This window comes from Anomaloglossus baeobatrachus, chromosome 8 (genome assembly GCF_048569485.1).
Source record: "Anomaloglossus baeobatrachus isolate aAnoBae1 chromosome 8, aAnoBae1.hap1, whole genome shotgun sequence".
In the NCBI taxonomy this organism is placed as follows: domain Eukaryota; kingdom Metazoa; phylum Chordata; class Amphibia; order Anura; family Aromobatidae; genus Anomaloglossus; species Anomaloglossus baeobatrachus.
In genome coordinates, this window is record NC_134360.1 from 35,529,219 (window position 1) to 35,548,254 (window position 19,036).

At 45.3% G+C, this 19,036-nt stretch overlaps 2 protein-coding genes across 3 annotated transcripts in view; both read left to right on the top strand.

The window, feature by feature from the left end:
* The first annotated feature begins 614 nt into the window (after positions 1-614).
* The window catches only part of LOC142249119 (coiled-coil domain-containing protein 3-like), a 41,259-nt gene continuing 22,837 nt past the window's right edge, over positions 615-19,036 (top strand). The window contains exons 1-2 of one of the 2 annotated variants that reach the window (XM_075320713.1): positions 615-776; positions 5,630-6,724. In XM_075320713.1, the coding sequence (XP_075176828.1) occupies positions 6,366-6,724 (359 nt within the window). In that variant the 5' untranslated portion in view covers positions 615-776; positions 5,630-6,365. The remainder of the gene's footprint in view (positions 777-5,629; positions 6,725-19,036) is intronic. The other variant, XM_075320714.1, reaches the window with a different exon arrangement.
* LOC142249657 (uncharacterized) lies at positions 12,631-18,089 on the top strand. Its single transcript, XM_075321445.1, has 2 exons — positions 12,631-12,738; positions 12,934-18,089. Exon 2 carries the CDS (start codon positions 13,139-13,141, stop codon positions 17,600-17,602), a length of 4,464 nt encoding a protein of 1,487 aa, XP_075177560.1. The 5' UTR covers positions 12,631-12,738; positions 12,934-13,138; the 3' UTR covers positions 17,603-18,089.

The following is a 19,036-nucleotide window of genomic DNA, read 5'->3' on the forward strand; positions in this document are numbered from 1 at the left end:
GAGAATTTCAGTCTCTCCATGTGCAAAACTGATAGACACAGACCCCAAGAGACTGCAGCTGTAATCGCAGCAAAAGGTGGCGCTACAAAGTATTAACTTAAAGGGGATGAATAATATTGCACGCCCCAATTTTCAGTTATTTTTTACAAAAGTTTAACTTAAGCAATACATTGTGTTCAACTTCACAATTGTGTCCACTTGTTGATTCTTCACCAAAAAATTATAATTTTTTATCTTGGCAAGGCACTGTATATAGAAGGAAGAAGAGGCCATATCTCAGTAACGGAAGGGCGCAAAAACAAAAGAAAAACATCTTCGGATTCAGGAGAACAGCGACATTTATACCACATTAAAAAATATACATATGTTTTTGCAAGTGGCAGGTCCCCTTTAAATATTTCCACTCAAATTACTGAAGTTTCTAGTCTCACCTGTGACCAAAAACTCCTGACTATTCTGTTTGGCTAAACAGCCCCATCTAGTGGCCATGATGCATAATTACTATACACACTCGCCCTATGACATTCCTCATTGCATTCTTACACATTGCCCTGGGGTGAGGGAATTTTAAGTGCAAGTTCACAGATTTCTGCATTACAATGAAGACAGAAGCAGCAGTGACAACCTGAGACCAGGTCCAGAAAGATTCACATTAGATTTGGATCCAAAACAGGTGTTGACGGATTTGGAGAAATCTGGAAACGACAAAGGTCGGTGCTGCTCGTTACTGCCCCTGCTGGGTCTCATCTGCTGCTGCCCTAATGCAAATCCTCCAGGTAATCCTGATATCTGATGGCGGACGCTGCACGGTTGCACCTACAAGGTCTTCTTAATGGCTGGCTCCAGGATTATGCGGACCCTTGGGCATCAAAATCCCAGGGGCCCCTCTTTACTTTCAATATTTCCTACTTATCTTATGAGAACTATAACTTTTTTAAATTTTTGGGGTGATAGCACCATATATATCATGTATAAGGGCTTATATTTTTGCAGTATGAGCTGTAATATTGTTATCGTTTTGGCATCCACCCAACTTTTTTATCTCATTTTAGTCCATTTTTTTGGGGCGGTGAAGTGGTTTTGTCATTTAGATTTTCTTTATAATATATTATAACTAGTGATGAGCGGGCACTACCATGCTCAGGTGCTCAGTACTGGTAACTAGTGATGAGCGGGCACTACCATGCTCGGGTGCTCTGTACTTGTAACTAGTGATGAGTGGGCACTACCATGCTCGGGTGCTCAGTACTCATAACTAGTGATGAGCGGGCACTACCATGCTCGGGTGCTCAGTACTCATAACTAGTGATGAGCGGGCACTACCATGCTCGGGTGCTCAGTACTCATAACTAGTGATGAGCGGGCACTACCATGCTCGGGTGCTCAGTACTCATAACTAGTGATGAGCGGGCACTACCATGCTCAGGTGCTCAGTACTTGTAACTAGTGATGAGCGAGCACTACCATGCTCGGGTGCTCAGTACTTGTAACTAGTGATGAGCGGGCACTACCATGCTCGGGTGCTCTGTACTGGTAACTAGTGATGAGCGGGCACTACCATGCTCGGGTGCTCAGTACTTGTAACTAGTGATGAGCGGGCACTACCATGCTCGGGTGCTCAGTACTGGTAACTAGTGATGAGCGGGCACTACCATGCTCGGGTGCTCTGTACTGGTAACTAGTGATGAGCGGGCACTACCATGCTCGGGTGCTCAGTACTGATAACTAGTGATGAGCGGGCACTACCATGCTCGGGTGCTCAGTACTCGTAACTAGTGATGAGCGGGCACTACCATGCTCGGGTGCTCAGTACTCGTAACTAGTGATGAGCGGGCACTACCATGCTCGGGTGCTCAGTACTTGTAACTAGTGATGAGCGGGCACTACCATGCTCAGGTGCTCAGTACTCGTAACTAGTGATGAGCGGGCACTACCATGCTCGGGTGCTCAGTACTTGTAACTAGTGATGAGCAGGCACTACCATGCTCGGGTGTTCGGTACTCGTAACTAGTGATGAGCGGGCACTACCATGCTCGGGTGCTCTGTACTTGTAACAGGAAATTAATATTCGGATGAGCGTGACTCAAGTACCTGAGTATAATGGAAGTCAATGGGGAACTCAAGCATTTTTCCTGAAAATGTTCTGTAAAAATGCTCACGTTCCCCAATAGTTAGGAGTACAGAGCACCTGAGCATGGTAGTGCCCGCTCATCACTAGTTACGAGTACTGAGCACCCGAGCATGGTAGTGCCCGCTCATCACTAGTTACAGGACCCGGCACCTGAGCATGGTAGTGCCCGCTCATCACTAGTTACGAGTACCGAGCACCTGAGCATGGTAGTGCCCGCTCATCACTAGTTACGAGTACCGAGCACCTGAGCATGGTAGTGCCCGCTCATCAGTAGTTACAGGACCCGGCACCCGAGCATGGTAGTGCCCGCTCATCAGTAGTTACAGGACCCGGCACCCGAGCATGGTAGTGCCCGCTCATCACTAGTTACGAGTACTGAGCACCCGAGCATGGTAGTGCCCGCTCATCACTAGTTACGAGTACTGAGCACCTGAGCATGGTAGTGCCCACTCATCACTAGTTACGAGTACTGAGCACCCGAGCATGGTAGTGCCCGCTCATCACTAGTTACAGGACCCGGCACCTGAGCATGGTAGTGCCCGCTCATCACTAGTTACGAGTACCGAGCACCTGAGCATGGTAGTGCCCGCTCATCACTAGTTACGAGTACCGAGCACCTGAGCATGGTAGTGCCCGCTCATCAGTAGTTACAGGACCCGGCACCCGAGCATGGTAGTGCCCGCTCATCAGTAGTTACAGGACCCGGCACCCGAGCATGGTAGTGCCCGCTCATCACTAGTTACGAGTACTGAGCACCCGAGCATGGTAGTGCCCGCTCATCACTAGTTACGAGTACTGAGCACCTGAGCATGGTAGTGCCCACTCATCACTAGTTACGAGTACTGAGCACCCGAGCATGGTAGTGCCCGCTCATCACTAGTTACGAGTACTGAGCACCCGAGCATGGTAGTGCCCGCTCATCACTAGTTACAGGACCCGGAACCTGAGCATGGTAGTGCCCGCTCATCACTAGTTACAGGACCCGGAACCTGAGCATGGTAGTGCCCGCTCATCACTAGTTACGAGTACCGAGCACCTGAGCATGGTAGTGCCCGCTCATCACTAGTTACGAGTACTGAGCACCTGAGCATGGTAGTGCCCGCTCATCACTAGTTACGAGTACCGAGCACCTGAGCATGGTAGTGCCCGCTCATCACTAGTTACGAGTACCGAGCACCTGAGCATGGTAGTGCCCGCTCATCAGTAGTTACAGGACCCGGCACCCGAGCATGGTAGTGCCCGCTCATCAGTAGTTACAGGACCCGGCACCCGAGCATGGTAGTGCCCGCTCATCACTTGCACAAAAGAATGTATTTTTTTAAAGCGGATAATAGTTTGCTATAATTGTATCCAGTTGAGAAAATCTTCTTTGAGCTAAATGCAGCAGCACAACATGTTTCTTTCCTATTCTGATAGCGCTCATACATTGTATCAAACTGTAATGCAGACGGTGGTATTTCGGGGTCTCTTAGATCTAATTGCATTTTAGACCCAGATCTATTGCGGAACTTTTTTTATTATTGTTATTATAGAGCAATCTGATTTATTATATTAAACAGATCTTTTTTTTTCTAATTTCATAACATACAGTATAAGGTCATGTGCACAAGCTGCAGATTTGGGGCAGAAATTTTCAGCATGAAATCTGCACCTTCTGGCAGAAAACGCACCAAAAAAGCATGTGTTTTGATACTTTTTTGGTGCTTTTTTTGTGAGTTTTTATGCCATGCCATTTGGTAATGTCATTGGCTGGAAGGGCTATAAAATGCTGGGGAAAATAAACACCAACCATTGATATTTTGCAGTTTATTTCCTGCACCAAATCTGCAAAGAAATAAGCAACGTACGCACAGCACTTAGAATTCTCATTGACTTTGCTGGCATGAAGAGAGACATGCAGATTTGGGCAACAAAACTGCACCAAATCTGTAACAAATCTGCACCAAATTTGCAACATATCTGCACCAAATTTGCAACATATCTGCACCAAATTTGCAACAAATCTGTACCAAATTTGCAACAAACCTGCACCAAATTTGCAACAAACCTGCACCAAATGTGCAACAATATTGCATCAAATCTGCAACAAAACTGCAACAAACGTTCACCAAATTTCCAACAAATCTGCACCAAATTTGTAACAAACCTGCACCAAATCTGCAACAATCCTGCAACAAACTTGCACCAACTTTGCAACAAAACTGCACTAACTTCACTTTGCAACAAAACTGCACTAATCTGCAACAAAACTGCACCAAATCTGCAACAAACGTTCACCAAATTTCCAACAAATCTGCACCAAATGTGCCACAAACCTGCACCAAATCTGCAACAATCCTGCAACAAACCTGCACCAACTTTGCAACAAAACTGCACTAACTTAACATTGCAACAAAACTGCACCAAACCTGCACCAAATCTGCAATAAACCTGCACCAAATCTGCAACAAACCTGCACCAAATCTGCAGCAATCCTGCAACACACCTGCACCAAATTTGTAACAAAACTGCACTAACTTAACATTGCAACAAAACTGCACCAAACCTGCACCAAATCTGCAATAAACCTGCACCAAATCTGCAACAAACCTGCACCAAATCTGCAGCAATCCTGCAACACACCTGCACCAAATTTGTAACAAAACTGCACCAACTTTGCAACAAAACTGCACCAAAAAACGCATAAAAAATGAACCATGTACACACAGCAGGGACATAGGTGGAAGAGTCAACAAGTATTCCAGGGGAGGTATCGGCAGCCGGGGTGTTTAGATATAGGATAAGGCCAGTGTCCTCAACCCTTGCTCCAAGCCTACAGTAATTACCTCTATGGAAATAAATACCCCTATGAAACAATGGATGAGTCCACTACAATGGGCAATACATACATTAATATGATTGTAATGCTTCACTGGGTCTGTCCCATTTGCTGTAAGTAGGGGGGTGGTATGCTTATTGTATTTCAAGGGTCACTAGCTACAGAGGCTTAGCTATGCGTTTTTTTTCTGCAGCAAAATCTGACCTCTTGGCAGTAAAAAAGTTGCGTTTTTTGGTGCGTTTTTGTAAGTTCATATCTGGCAGACCCACCTGGAACCTGAGAAAACCCAAAAGACCCCTGTCCAACATATACGGCACAGTACAAGGTCGATGTGGCCCCTGTTATAGATCTTGGATTGAGGCTCAGGAGCTTCAGCAGTAAAATGGTTGGAAACAAGGGGAAAAATTCCTAGATTGTCCGTGCCAAGGAGGTTTCCGATGCTCTCCCTCCTTTGGCAGAGTTGTGGGTAACATTTGGACGCTCCTCGCCTATTTGCTGCTCCCGCTGCAGACCCTTTTCTTACTCCTTAATCAGTAAAATATGCATGTTTTATAGAGGAAAGTGGGAGGGTGGATGATGGGGCTCCTATTTCACTCCAATCCTAAATAGGTTTGCTGCCTGTCAAGACCATCAGAAGGAACATGTTCCATGTGTAAATGGAGATTTCTTTGTCTCCACAGGGTCCTCAGACGAGGAGGAGAGTTCTCAAGATGCTTCCATAATTCCTTAGGAAAGGTTCTACATTCTGGAGGCTGCGAAACGCAACAGGCTGAGGCTGAAAGCTGATCTGTGCTGTTTGCTCAGGAATTTGCAGTCGATTGAATGGACTTTAATGAGCAGCAGACTATTATTTCCCTCTGTACGGAGATTCTCAACATCACACAGACCCCAGAACGTGTTCCAAAGTCAACCACAAGTATCTCGTCTCGTTCCTCCTCGGAGGGATGGAGTGAGGAGCCAGGAGAGGATGCCAAACAGGAGAGGACATCAAACAGGGTGACCAAGAGCACAAAGAGAGGTCCTGGCTCACTTCTATAGTCTGGAGGAACCTTCTTCATCCCATGGATGGTCCACGTTTGGCTGGTTGGCTCTTAGCATAGCCCCAAAAAGTCCGTAAGTGGAAGAAAACGTTGACTGATCTCAGGAATTCCTTTGTGCTTTCAGATTCTTTGACATCTGGAGCCATTGAAGAGTTGTTGGCTCCTTTTGAACGTCCTTGGTTCAGATTATTTGGCATCGTTGTTGACATCTGGAACCATTGACAAGTCGTTGGCTCCTTTCGAATGTCCTTGGTTCAGATTCTTTGGCATCACTATTGACATCTGGAACCATTGACGTTGGCTCTTTTCGAACGTCCTTGAAAAATTTGCCAACATTTATCTAGAGGAAATCCAGGAACGGCAAAGACCTAACACGATGCTGGTCCTCAGGCTCATCATGGTTGGTGCCATCACGCTTGGACTTCTTGAAGGATGCCAGATGCCTCAAGATTGGAGACCACAAACTGAAGCCTGCCGAGCTGAACTGGTGGAGACCGTGGTGTTTGCCAAAGTGTTGGCTCTTCACCAGGACAGCTACAGCGTCTACAACTACCTGCCCTGGCAGTACAACTCCGACCTCTTCTACTCTGCGGAGATTGAGCTGCTGTGTGACCAGGGCTGGGGGAGCATGTTGGAAGTTCCTTCAGGCTCCCGACTTAATGTCACGGGGCTGGGCTACTTCAACTGTCACTCGTATACTGTGATGGAGAACAACTCCTATTATTTCTTCCTAAGGTAATTGCCTTAATTAAAGTTGTAATTGTTACTTTATTTTTGCACCATTTCACTTAGCAGGGTGTGTATACTTTTGCAACCACTTACTTTTTTCCATATCAAATTCAAAAAATAATGCAACTTTACAAACTAAAGTTTTTTGTATGCAACTTCTATGTTCTATATTGTGTCTTCAGACACCACTAGAGGGAGCTCACCGCATACTGTTCATTCATTGAACTCAACAACACACTATGCAGTGAGCTCCCTCTAGTGGTGGTGCAAATTATATCGAAATAGGGTGGCTAATATTGTGTCTTCAGCCACCACTAGAGGGAGCTCTCCGTGTACTGCTCATTCATTGAACTCAACAACACACTATGCAGTGAGGTCCCTCTAGTGGTGGTGCAAATTATATCGAAATAGGATGATTAATATTGTGTCTTCAGCCACCACTAGAGGGAGCTCTCCGTGTACTGCTCATTCATTGAACTCAACAACACACTATGCAGTGAGGTCCCTCTAGTGGTAGTGCAAATTATATCGAAATAGGATGATTAATATTGTGTCTTCAGCCACCACTAGAGGGAGCTCTCTGTGTACTGCTCATTCATTGAACTCAATAATAACACAGTATGCAGTGAGCTCCCTCTAGAGGTGGTGCAAATTGTATAATCAAAATAGGGTAAATAATATTGTGTCTTCAGCCATCACTTGAGGGAGCTATTTCTGTACTGTTCATGCATTGAGCTCAATAATGACAGTATGCTGTGAGCTCCCTCTAGTGGTGGTGCAAATTATGATCAAAATAGGGTAAATGATAGTGCTTTCAGCCACCACTAGAGGGAGGTCACCGCATACTGTTTCTGCATTGAACTCAATAATAAAACAGTATGCAGTGAGCTCCCTCTAGTGGTGGTGCAAATTATATAGTCAAAATAGGGTAAATAATATTGTGTCTTCAGCCATCACTTGAGGGAGCTCTTCCTGTAGTGTTCATGCATTGAACTCAATAACAGTATGCAGTGAGCTCCCTCTAGTGGTGGTGCAAATTATACTATCAAAATTGGATAACGAATAGTGTCTTCAGCCACCACTAGAGGGAGCTCACTGTTATTATTGAGTTCAATGCATGAACTGTATGCAGTGAGCTCCCTCTAGTGGTGGCTGAAGACACTATTCGTTATCCAATTTTGATAGTATAATTTGCACAACCAGTAGAGGGAGCTCACCGCATACTGCTCATGCATTGAACTCAATAATAACACAGTATGCAGTGAGCTCCCTCTAGTGATGATGCAAATTATACTATCAAAATTGGATAACGAATAGTGTCTTCAGCCTCCATTAGAGGGAGCTCACTGCATACTGTGTTATTATTGAGTTAAATGCATGAACTGTATGCACAGTATGCAGTGAGCTCCCTCTAGTGGTGGTGCAAATTATATAATCAAAATAGGGTAAATAATATTGTGTCTTCAGCCATCACTTGAGGGAGCTCTTCTCTTCCTGCACTGTTCATGCATTGATCTCAATAATAACAGTATGCAGTGAGCTCCCTCTAGTGGTGGTGCAAATTATATGATCAAAATAGGGTAAATGATAGTGCCTTCAGCCACCACTAGAGGGAGGTCACCGCATACTGTTTCTGCATTGAACTCAATAATAACACAGTATGCAGTGAGCTCCCTGTGAGCTCCCTTTAATGGAGGCTGAAGATACTATGTGTTATTCATTTGATAGTATAATTTGCACCACCACTAGAGGGAGCTCACTGCATACTGTTATTATTGAGTTCAATGCATGAACTGTATGCAGTGAGCTCCCTCTAGTGGTGGTGTAAATTATACTATCAAAATTGGATAACTAATAGTGTCTTCAGCCACCACTAGAGGGAGCTCACTGCATACAGTTCATGCATTGAACTCAATAATAACAGTATGCAGTGAGCTCCCTCTAGTGGTGGTGAAAATGATGTTATTTAAATGTATAACTATGCAGAGTATTTGGAACTTTAAGACAGATATTCAAGGAGTAATTTAATTAAAGACAGGGAAATCTTCCTTCATAGATGTACAGACAGTTTTTAGGATACAGGAGATCAGTGAAAGCTGCAACTAATCTGATGTATTTCAACACTTCACAAAACCCGACACACCTATGTAAGGTGGTTAAGCTAAATAAAACTCATGTTTAAAGGGGCTCTCTGGCACCTGTCCCTTCTGAATAGGAGGGATAGAGGTGCTTCAGACACTGCATGGATAGGTGCCTGCCAGAATGTGGGCCAGGCCAATAAGTATCATGCATGGATCCTGACCGGGACACTACGTCATTAGGGCCTCTCACCACCAGACGCCGAAGTGACTAGTGCCCGGGGAGCCCCTTTAATGATATGTTATATACTTGTGTATATACTATATTAAATTGTTATTCTTGTGCAAAGTTTCTTTTCAGAGAGGTGGTTCTCTCCCTATTAGCACCATACTATTCTCCAAAATGGCACCAAAAACAATAAATCTATTAGATTGGGAGACAGGTGTGGGGGGTTGAATTTTTTTTATTTTTTTATTACAGATAATGATCTGGAAAATTGAATTTTCTGATGCCCCTTTAATTACGGAGCCACCCCTACTCTGTTATATTTTATGATACCCCTTTAACTGCGGAACCACCCCTACTCTGTTGTATTTCCTGATACCCCTTTAACTGTGGAACCATCCCTACTCTGATTTATTTTTTGATAGTCCTTTAACTGCAGAGCCACCCCTACTCTACTGTATTTCCTGATACCCTTTAACTGTGGAGACACCCCTACTATTGCTGTATTTTCTAATACCCCTTTAATTACGGCGCCACCCCTACTCTGCTGTATTTTCTGATACCCCTTTCACTGCGGACCCAATCCTACTTTGCTGTATTTTCCGATACCCCTTTAACTACTGAGTCACCCCTACTCTTTTGTATTTTCTTATACCCCTGTAACTACTGAGTCACCCCTACTCTGCTGTATTTTCTTATACCCCTTTAACTACTGAGTCACCCCTACTCTGCTGTATTTTCTTATACCCCTTTAACTACTGAGTCACCCCTACTCTGCTGTATTTTCTTATACCCCTTTAACTACTGAGTCACCCCTACTCTGCTGTATTTTCTTATACCCCTTACCTGCGGAGTCATCCCTACTCTGCTGTATTTTCTGATACCATTTGGCTGCGGAGCCACCCCTACTCTGCCGTATTTTCTGATACCCCTTTAACTGCGGAGGCACCCCTACTCTGCTGTATTTCCTGATACCCCTTTAACTACTGAGTCACCCCTACTCTGCTGTATTTTCTTATACCCCTTTAACTACTGAGTCACCCCTACTCTGCTGTATTTTCTTATACCCCTTACCTGCGGAGTCATCCCTACTCTGCTGTATTTTCTGATACCCATTTGGCTGCGGAGCCACCCCTACTCTGCCGTATTTTCTGATACCCCTTTAACTGCGGAGGCACCCCTACTCTGCTGTATTTCCTGATACCCCTTTAACTACAGAGTCACCCCTACTCTGCTGTATTTTCTGATACCCCTTTACCTGCGGAGCCACCCCTACTCTGCTGTATTTTCTTATACCCCTTACCTGCGGAGTCATCCCTACTCTGCTGTATTTTCTGATACCATTTGGCTGCGGAGCCACCCCTACTCTGCCGTATTTTCTGATACCCCTTTAACTGCGGAGGCACCCCTACTCTGCTGTATTTCCTGATACCCCTTTAACTACTGAGTCACCCCTACTCTGCTGTATTTTCTGATACCCCTTTACCTGCGGAGCCACCCCTACTCTGCTGTATTTTCTTATACCCCTTACCTGCGGAGCCACCCCTACTCTGCTGTATTTTCTGATACCCCTTTAGCTGCGGAGCCACTCCTACTCAGCGGAGCCATATACTGCAGCCATGCAGTCATATTTTGCACCATTTTGAGGTCCTGTAAGATGACGCCTCTTAGTGAGACGAGACCCCCCTACAGACAAACATCAGGAGACCTCCACAGACCTTTATTCGTCTACACATTTGGTCTCCAGACAGCAGATGACTGACAGATCGCTATATCTGACCCGCTCAGTGGAGATGATCTCATAAAACGTGAAAGCAGAGATTTAATGAGGTGCAGCCAACACAGCCTATAACAGGGGGCTATAAATCCGCAGACTGCACTGGGACTCCCAGTTTAGTAAATGTCAGGACAAAACTCATAGACACTTGCAAGGTTTTAAGGCTTGTTAACTTAATATGTCTGCAGGGAAGAAGGGCGGCCATGGTGGCTGTGGGGCGGGTGCTGTGTGGCTGTCTTTGGTGGTCGTCCATTGCTACTACTGTAATGCATTGGTTTATGAAATCCTAATCCAGTCGTAGACTTTATGGTCAAAACAACACTAAGGAGCAAAAGGGTAACAATGTTTTTCCCTTTTGATTTTCAGGCTCCATATCTCACCATCCTCTACAGCTTTGAGCGTGAGGCGACCTTCATATTATAGACAATCATCTTGGCTATCTCACACATAAATGTGACTTGCAGCTGTTTCGCATATGATTAGTTATGCAGATTCTCCTCATGTCACTGCATTGTTACTGTTTTGCTCCTAAAAATCTAAATTTAAATTTTTATCATTTTGTTAGTATTTTGTAAATCCACCTTTGGCTTTCATCACTGCCTGAATCCTTCTGGGCTCTTGTTCAGATTCAAGCAGGTGTCCACCGAAATCTGATCCCAGGTCTCTTCTCCACGTTCCCAGTGTTGGTGTATACTGGTCAGGTCTCTTCTCCACGTTCCCAGTGTTGGTGTATACTGGTCAGGTCTCTTCTCCACGTTCCCAGTATTGGTGTATACTGATCAGGTCTCTTCTCCATGTTCCCAGTGTTGGTGTATACTGGTCAGGTCTCTTCTCCATGTTCCCAGTGTTGGTGTATACTGGTCAGGTCTCTTCTCCATGTTCCCAGTGTTGGTGTATACTGGTCAGGTCTCTTCTACACGTTCCCAGTGTTGGTGTATACTGATCAGGTCTCTTCTCCATGTTCCCAGTGTTGGTGTATACTGGTCAGGTCTCTTCTCCACGTTCCCAGTGTTGGTGTATACTGATCAGGTCTCTTCTCCATGTTCCCAGTGTTGGTGTATACTGGTCAGGTCTCTTCTCCACGTTCCCAGTGTTGGTGTATACTGGTCAGGTCTCTTCTCCACGTTCCCAGTGTTGGTGTATACTGATCAGGTCTCTTCTCCATGTTCCCAGTGTTGGTGTATACTGGTCAGGTCTCTTCTCCACGTTCCCAGTGTTGGTGTATACTGGTCAGGTCTCTTCTCCACGTTCCCAGTGTTGGTGTATACTGGTCAGGTCTCTTCTACACATTCCCAGTGTTGGTGTATACTGGTCAGGTCTCTTCTCCATGTTCCCAGTGTTGGTGTATACTGGTCAGGTCTCTTCTCCATGTTCCCAGTGTTGGTGTATACTGGTCAGGTCTCTTCTCCACGTTCCCAGTGTTGGTGTATACTGGTCAGATCTCTTCTCCATGTTCCCAGTGTTGGTGTATACTGGTCAGGTCTCTTCTCCATGTTCCCAGTGTTGGTGTATACTGGTCAGATCTCTTCTCCATGTTCCCAGTGTTGGTGTATACTGGTCAGGTCTCTTCTACACGTTCCCAGTGTTGGTGTATACTGGTCAGTGTCATGCCTTCATAGAAATGCATATAATTATTTTATTATGCCAAGTAATAAGATTACATTTAGTAATTGACATTGATACTGTCCACTTGTCCAGTGATATCCAACAGCGCCATCTGTTGACAATGTTGTCTTACTGCAGTTAGTTTAATGTTTCACTGGTTACTGTGCAATGAAAATTGTCCTACCAAGGCTTATGTAGTTACCCATCAGACCTTGCATAGGCTCTGCCCCTTCTTCTTCAGCAGCCATTTCAGTTACATGAACACACACATTCTGCATGCTGAATATCTCTCCAGATCTCTGCTCCTTATGTTTGCCTCTACATAGCACAGTCGGTGAGTTATGATCCCCTGGTTAGGGCTCATCAAAATTATAATGTAGTTGGTCTGTTCTGCAAGTATTATCCTGTCATTAGCTAATATGTATTCGCCATGTAGTGCATTTACCCTGCATGTCCTGTATCAAATGGAATGCTATGTAACTCAGATATGTTGTATGTTGTACTTAGTATTTTCATTTATTTCTTGTAGTTTTACACTGATCTCATTAATAAAAGTTGTAAAGGACCCCCAGCGTCCGAGTCAATGCATTGATGGGAAAGAGTTAAGCTGTCTGTCAACTCGTCTTCCAACGCACAGATTGAGGGTGCCAGAACAGTAAAACGACTGCTATTAACGGGGTTGAAGCATAGACGCCGACTTCTATCAGAGAGCAGTCAAGCCGCATACAGACACCATGTCAGATAGAGGATCTGAAGTTTATGTAACACGCTCCCATGTAAGCTCGTCAGCTTCAAGGAAGTCTGTGAGCAGCGCTGCAATTGCCACCGCCAGGGCGAAAGCGGAAGCCGCCAAAGTGAGAGCTGCCTTTGCTGAACAAGAGTTGAAATTAAAGACAGAAAAAGCACGTCTAGAAGCCGACCTTGCAAAACTTGCTGTAGACACAGAAGCAGCAGCAGCAGAAGCTGAAGTACAGGCTTTAGAAGAAGCAGCACGCAGCGACAGTAAAAGTTTCAGGTTAAGGCTCGGACCCGAACTCAGTCATCGGGATATCTCACAACGCACTTCAGACTACGTACTACAGCATACCGCATCAGACGACCATCTACATTCAGCTCCAAGAGAGAGACTTAATCCTGCCATCCAGCCATCAACCTTCATTCAACAAACATCCCATGTTAAGCATGAAGGTAATTCCGTCCACCTAACACCATCAGTGTCACCTGCACCCAAGTTTGTAGATTCCTATTACACAGCGAACCGTCCCAAAATGGAGGACCCCGATGGCGACTATCATAGCGACAACGTATTTGATGGCAACAATAACTCACTGGGACCTCATCATAGCAACATGTATCAGGACCACCCTCTCAGAAATCAAGAGCTACCAGATTTCCTCAAGTTCTTCGCACGCCGTGAGTTACTCACCAAAGGTCTTTTAAAGTTTAACGACCGTCCTGAAAGTTACAGAGCGTGGAGAGCTTCCTTCAGAAACGCCACGGCCGGCCTGGACATCTCTGCCAATGAAGAGATCGATCTCTTGGTCAAGTGGCTAGGAAACGAATCAGCAGAACATGCAAAACGCATCAGGGATATCAGCATCAACCACCCGAGCAAAGGTTTGTGCCTGTTATGGGAGAGACTTGATGAGTGCTATGGCTCTTCAGAGAGGATAGAAGAATCCCTCTTCAAAAGGTTGGAGGACTTTCCCAAGATCTCTAATAAGAGCTTTCACATGCTAAGAGAATTGAGCGACCTCTTGGTAGAACTCCAAGTCGCCAAGTTTGAAGGAGACCTGCCAGGCCTCGCGTCCCTAGATGCAGCCAGAGGTATTAAACCCATAGTGAATAAGTTGCCTTACAGTCTGCAAGAGAAATGGTTGAACCGGGGTTCAGATTACAAACAACGTCACAACGTGCCGTTTCCTCCATTCCATGTCTTCGTAGATTTTGTGCGCCAGCAAGCCAAGATCAGGAATGATCCCAGCTTTGACCTTTCCACCGCAGATCCCATCAACTCACGAACAGGTAAGCCTGCTCCAGTACGCAACCCTCGAGGCTCACCTATCACTGTACACAAAACTAATGTGTCTGCTACAGATTCATCACGCAAGACCCACAGTACAACAGAACCTGAAGGGTCACTAACAATTGACCCAGACAAAGAGTGCCCCCTACACAAAAGGCCTCACCCACTGCAACAGTGCAGGAGTTTTAGAGGAAAATCTCTTAAAGACCGTAGAATCTTCCTCAGAGAAAACAACATATGTTACAGATGTTGTGCATCCACATCTCACTTAGCTAGAGACTGCAATGCCAGTATCACTTGTTCGGAGTGTAACAGTCAAGAGCACAGCACAGCTCTACACCCAGAACCAGCCCCACAGAATTCCACGCACATCGACCGACTTACAGAGCACGGCGGGGAGGAGACAGACAGTACTCCTCCTGAAGTGTCACCCCAGTGCACTCAAATTTGTGGAGAAGGTCTCACTAACAAATCCTGCTCAAAGATCTGTCTGGTTACAGTTTACCCTATGGGCTACAGAGAAAAAGCGGTTAAACTCTATGCTATACTCGACGACCAGAGTAATAGATCACTCGCCAGCTCAGCTTTCTTTGACATCTTTGGAATCAAGGGACTTAGCTGCTCCTACTCACTGAAAACATGTACAGGAGTGAGTGAAGAATCTGGCAGGAGGGCAACAGGTTATCAAATCGAATCCCTAGATGGGAAGACATCCTTACCCCTTCCTACATTAATCGAGTGCAATGCCATCCCGAACAATAGAGAAGAGATACCCACTCCAGAAGCGGCACTACACCATCCCCATTTGAGAAACATAGCGCATCTCATTCCTGCACTTAATTCCCAAGCCAAGTTGGTCCTTTTGCTGGGGAGAGACATCATCAGAGTTCACAAGGTGAGGAAACAGATAAACGGTCCTCATAACTCGCCCTACGCTCAGAAGCTAGATCTAGGATGGGTAGTTATAGGGGACGTCTGCCTCGGAAAAGTTCCCAAGCCGAACAACATCCAATCTCTCTACACGAACACATTGGAGAGTGGCCGTCCATCCTTTTTCCTACCCTGCCCCAACAAATTCCCAGTGAAGGAAAATCTCACCAATTCAGCACACTTAGATGGTGGGAAAGACAGATACGCCATGGATGAATTGTGCGACGGAGACAAAGATCATCTAGGGTGCGCTGTCTTTCAAAAGACCAAAGAAGATTATAAACGAGCCCATTCCATTGAAGATGAGACCTTCCTGGAGATAATGGATCAAGGATTTCACAAGGATGAAAACGACAGCTGGGTGGCTCCACTACCATTCAAGCCACAAAGACCCTGTCTTCCTAACAACAAAGAGATGGCACTAAAGCGCCTTACCTACTTAAAGCCAAGTTTCTCAAAGAAGCCAGAAATGGAGGTACATTTCTTTGCTTTCATGGACAAAATATTCAAAATACCAACCGACCAAAATCCTGCAGACCATGCGACCAGAGCGGTATCGGCACCACGCCTCAAAGACACTAACTGGCTAGTCAGGCCTGCATTTCTGTATCAACCAGTACCCACTGCTCACGAGACACATACACATGAACTCTTCGAACCAGAATCAGATGTAGAGCTACGGCCTCAAGTTTCCACACTTAGCACAACGATCACCAACAGGCACCTTGATTCTCGCCGCTTCCTCAGATTCTCTACCTGTAGATCGGCCTACAGAGCCTTGACTTGCCTGATCCATGTCATTAGATCCTTTAAAAACAGACAGTCGAGACCAGCTCCATGCAAAGGCTGGCATCGTTGTCATAAAGCTTACACAGTAGAAGAGCTCACGCAAGCCAAACACGCAATCATCTGTTGTGTACAGCATGAAGCTTATACCCAGACTCTAGAGTCCCTCCGGAACCACAGAAGTGTCCCAAAAGATAGTCCCCTTAAAAAACTGGACCCGTTTGTGGATACTCAAGGACTGCTGAGAGTCGGGGGACGAATTTCAAATGCAAAGCTTGAAAATGACGAGTGTACTCCAATCATTGTTCCTCATGGCCATGTTGCTTTCCTGCTGGTTGAGCATTATCACGCACAGGTTAGACATCAAGGGCGCTTGATAACTGAAGGAGCCCTACGGGAAGCGGGTTTCTGGATAACAGGAGCTAAGCGACTTGTGAGTAGAGTCATCTTCAAATGTATCATCTGCAGGAAACTCCGTGGTTCTTGTCAATCCCAAAAAATGGCAGACCTACCAGCAGACCGTTTGAGTACCGAACCTCCTTTTACTAACGTGGGCCTCGATGTGTTTGGTCCCTGGTCAGTTGTCACACGTCAGACTAGGGGAGGACATGCAAACAGCAAGCGCTGGGCCGTCTTGTTCACATGTTTGAGTATTAGAGCCGTACACATAGAAGTCATTGAGACAATGGACACATCCAGCTTCATAAATGCCTTCAGACGATTCATTTCTCTCAGAGGACATGTAAAGCATATACGCTCTGACAGAGGATCTAACTTTGTAGGAGCATGTGGTGAACTAAAGATTCCCTCAAATCTGGACATTAACCAAGTAGAAAGACGTCTTTCAGAACTAGGTTGTACGTGGACCTTTAACCCACCGCACTCATCTCATATGGGAGGTGTGTGGGAGCGCATGATCGGCATCGCTCGCAGAATCCTCGATTCCATCTTTCTGCAACTTGGTCCTTCGAAGCTCACTCATGAGACTCTAACAACCTTCATGGCCGAGGTAGTAGCTATAATGAACGCCAGACCACTGGTTCCCATATCCAATGACCCTGATGACCTATCTCTGCTCACCCCTTCAACTCTCCTCACCCAGAAGTTTAATGTGAGTATGCCGACTTCTGGAGAGTTTACTACAAAAGACTTGTACAAATCTCAATGGAAAAGAGTTCAAATGTTAGCAGACCTTTTCTGGACTAAGTGGAGAAAACAATATCTCTCTACATTACAGACAAGAGACAAATGGCAAGATAGTAGACCCAACATGAAACCTGGGAATGTCGTCCTAGTGAAGAACACTCAGTCTAAAAGGAACGAGTGGCCTCTAGGATTGGTAACCAAGGTCTTCCCAAGTCAAGACGGACAGGTCAGGAAAGTGGAAATCAAGATTCCCAAGCAAAGTGGAAAGCTGTTTCTTAGACCTGCATCTGAACTTATTCTATTGCTCTAGTTTAAGTTTGTGGCATTCCCCCGGATGCCAGACGGGGAGTGTCATGCCTTCATAGAAATGCATATAATTATTTTATTATGCCAAGTAATAAGATTACATTTAGTAATTGACATTGATACTGTCCACTTGTCCAGTGATATCCAACAGCGCCATCTGTTGACAATGTTGTCTTACTGCAGTTAGTTTAATGTTTCACTGGTTACTGTGCAATGAAAATTGTCCTACCAAGGCTTATGTAGTTACCCATCAGACCTTGCATAGGCTCTGCCCCTTCTTCTTCAGCAGCCATTTCAGTTACATGAACACACACATTCTGCATGCTGAATATCTCTCCAGATCTCTGCTCCTTATGTTTGCCTCTACATAGCACAGTCGGTGAGTTATGATCCCCTGGTTAGGGCTCATCAAAATTATAATGTAGTTGGTCTGTTCTGCAAGTATTATCCTGTCATTAGCTAATATGTATTCGCCATGTAGTGCATTTACCCTGCATGTCCTGTATCAAATGGAATGCTATGTAACTCAGATATGTTGTATGTTGTACTTAGTATTTTCATTTATTTCTTGTAGTTTTACACTGATCTCATTAATAAAAGTTGTAAAGGACCCCCAGCGTCCGAGTCAATGCATTGATGGGAAAGAGTTAAGCTGTCTGTCAACTCGTCTTCCAACGCACAGATTGAGGGTGCCAGAACAGTCAGGTCTCTTCTCCTTATTCCCAGTGTTGGTGTATACTGGTCAGGTCTCTTCTACACGTTCCCAGTGTTGGTGTATACTGGTCAGGTCTCTTCTCCTTATTCCCAGTGTTGGTGTATACTGGTCAGGTCTCTTCTACACGTTCCCAGTGTTGGTGTATACTGGTCAGGTCTCTTCTCCTTATTCCCAGTGTTGGTGTATACTGGTCAGGTCTCTTCTACACGTTCCCAGTGTTGGTGTATACTGGTCAGGTCTCTTCTCCTTATTCCCAGTGTTGGTGTATACTGGTCAGGTCTCTTCTCCATGTTCCCAGTGTTGGTGTATACTGGTCAGGTCTCTTCTCCATGTTCCCAGTGTTGGTGTATACTGGTCAGGTCTCTTCTCCATGTTCCCAGTGTTGGTGTATACTGGTCAGGTCTCTTCTACACGTTCCCAGTGTTGGTGTATACTGGTCAGGTCTCTTCTCCTTATTCCCAGTGTTGGTGTATACTGGTCAGGTCTCTTCTACACGTTCCCAGTGTTGGTGTATACTGGTCAGGTCTCTTCTCCTTATTCCCAGTGTTGGTGTATACTGGTCAGGTCTCTTCTCCATGTTCCCAGTGTTGGTGTATACTGGTCAGGTCTCTTCTCCATGTTCCCAGTGTTGGTGTATACTGGTCAGGTCTCTTCTCCATGTTCCCAGTGTTGGTGTATACTGGTCAGGTCTCTTCTCCACGTTCCCAGTGTTGGTGTATACTG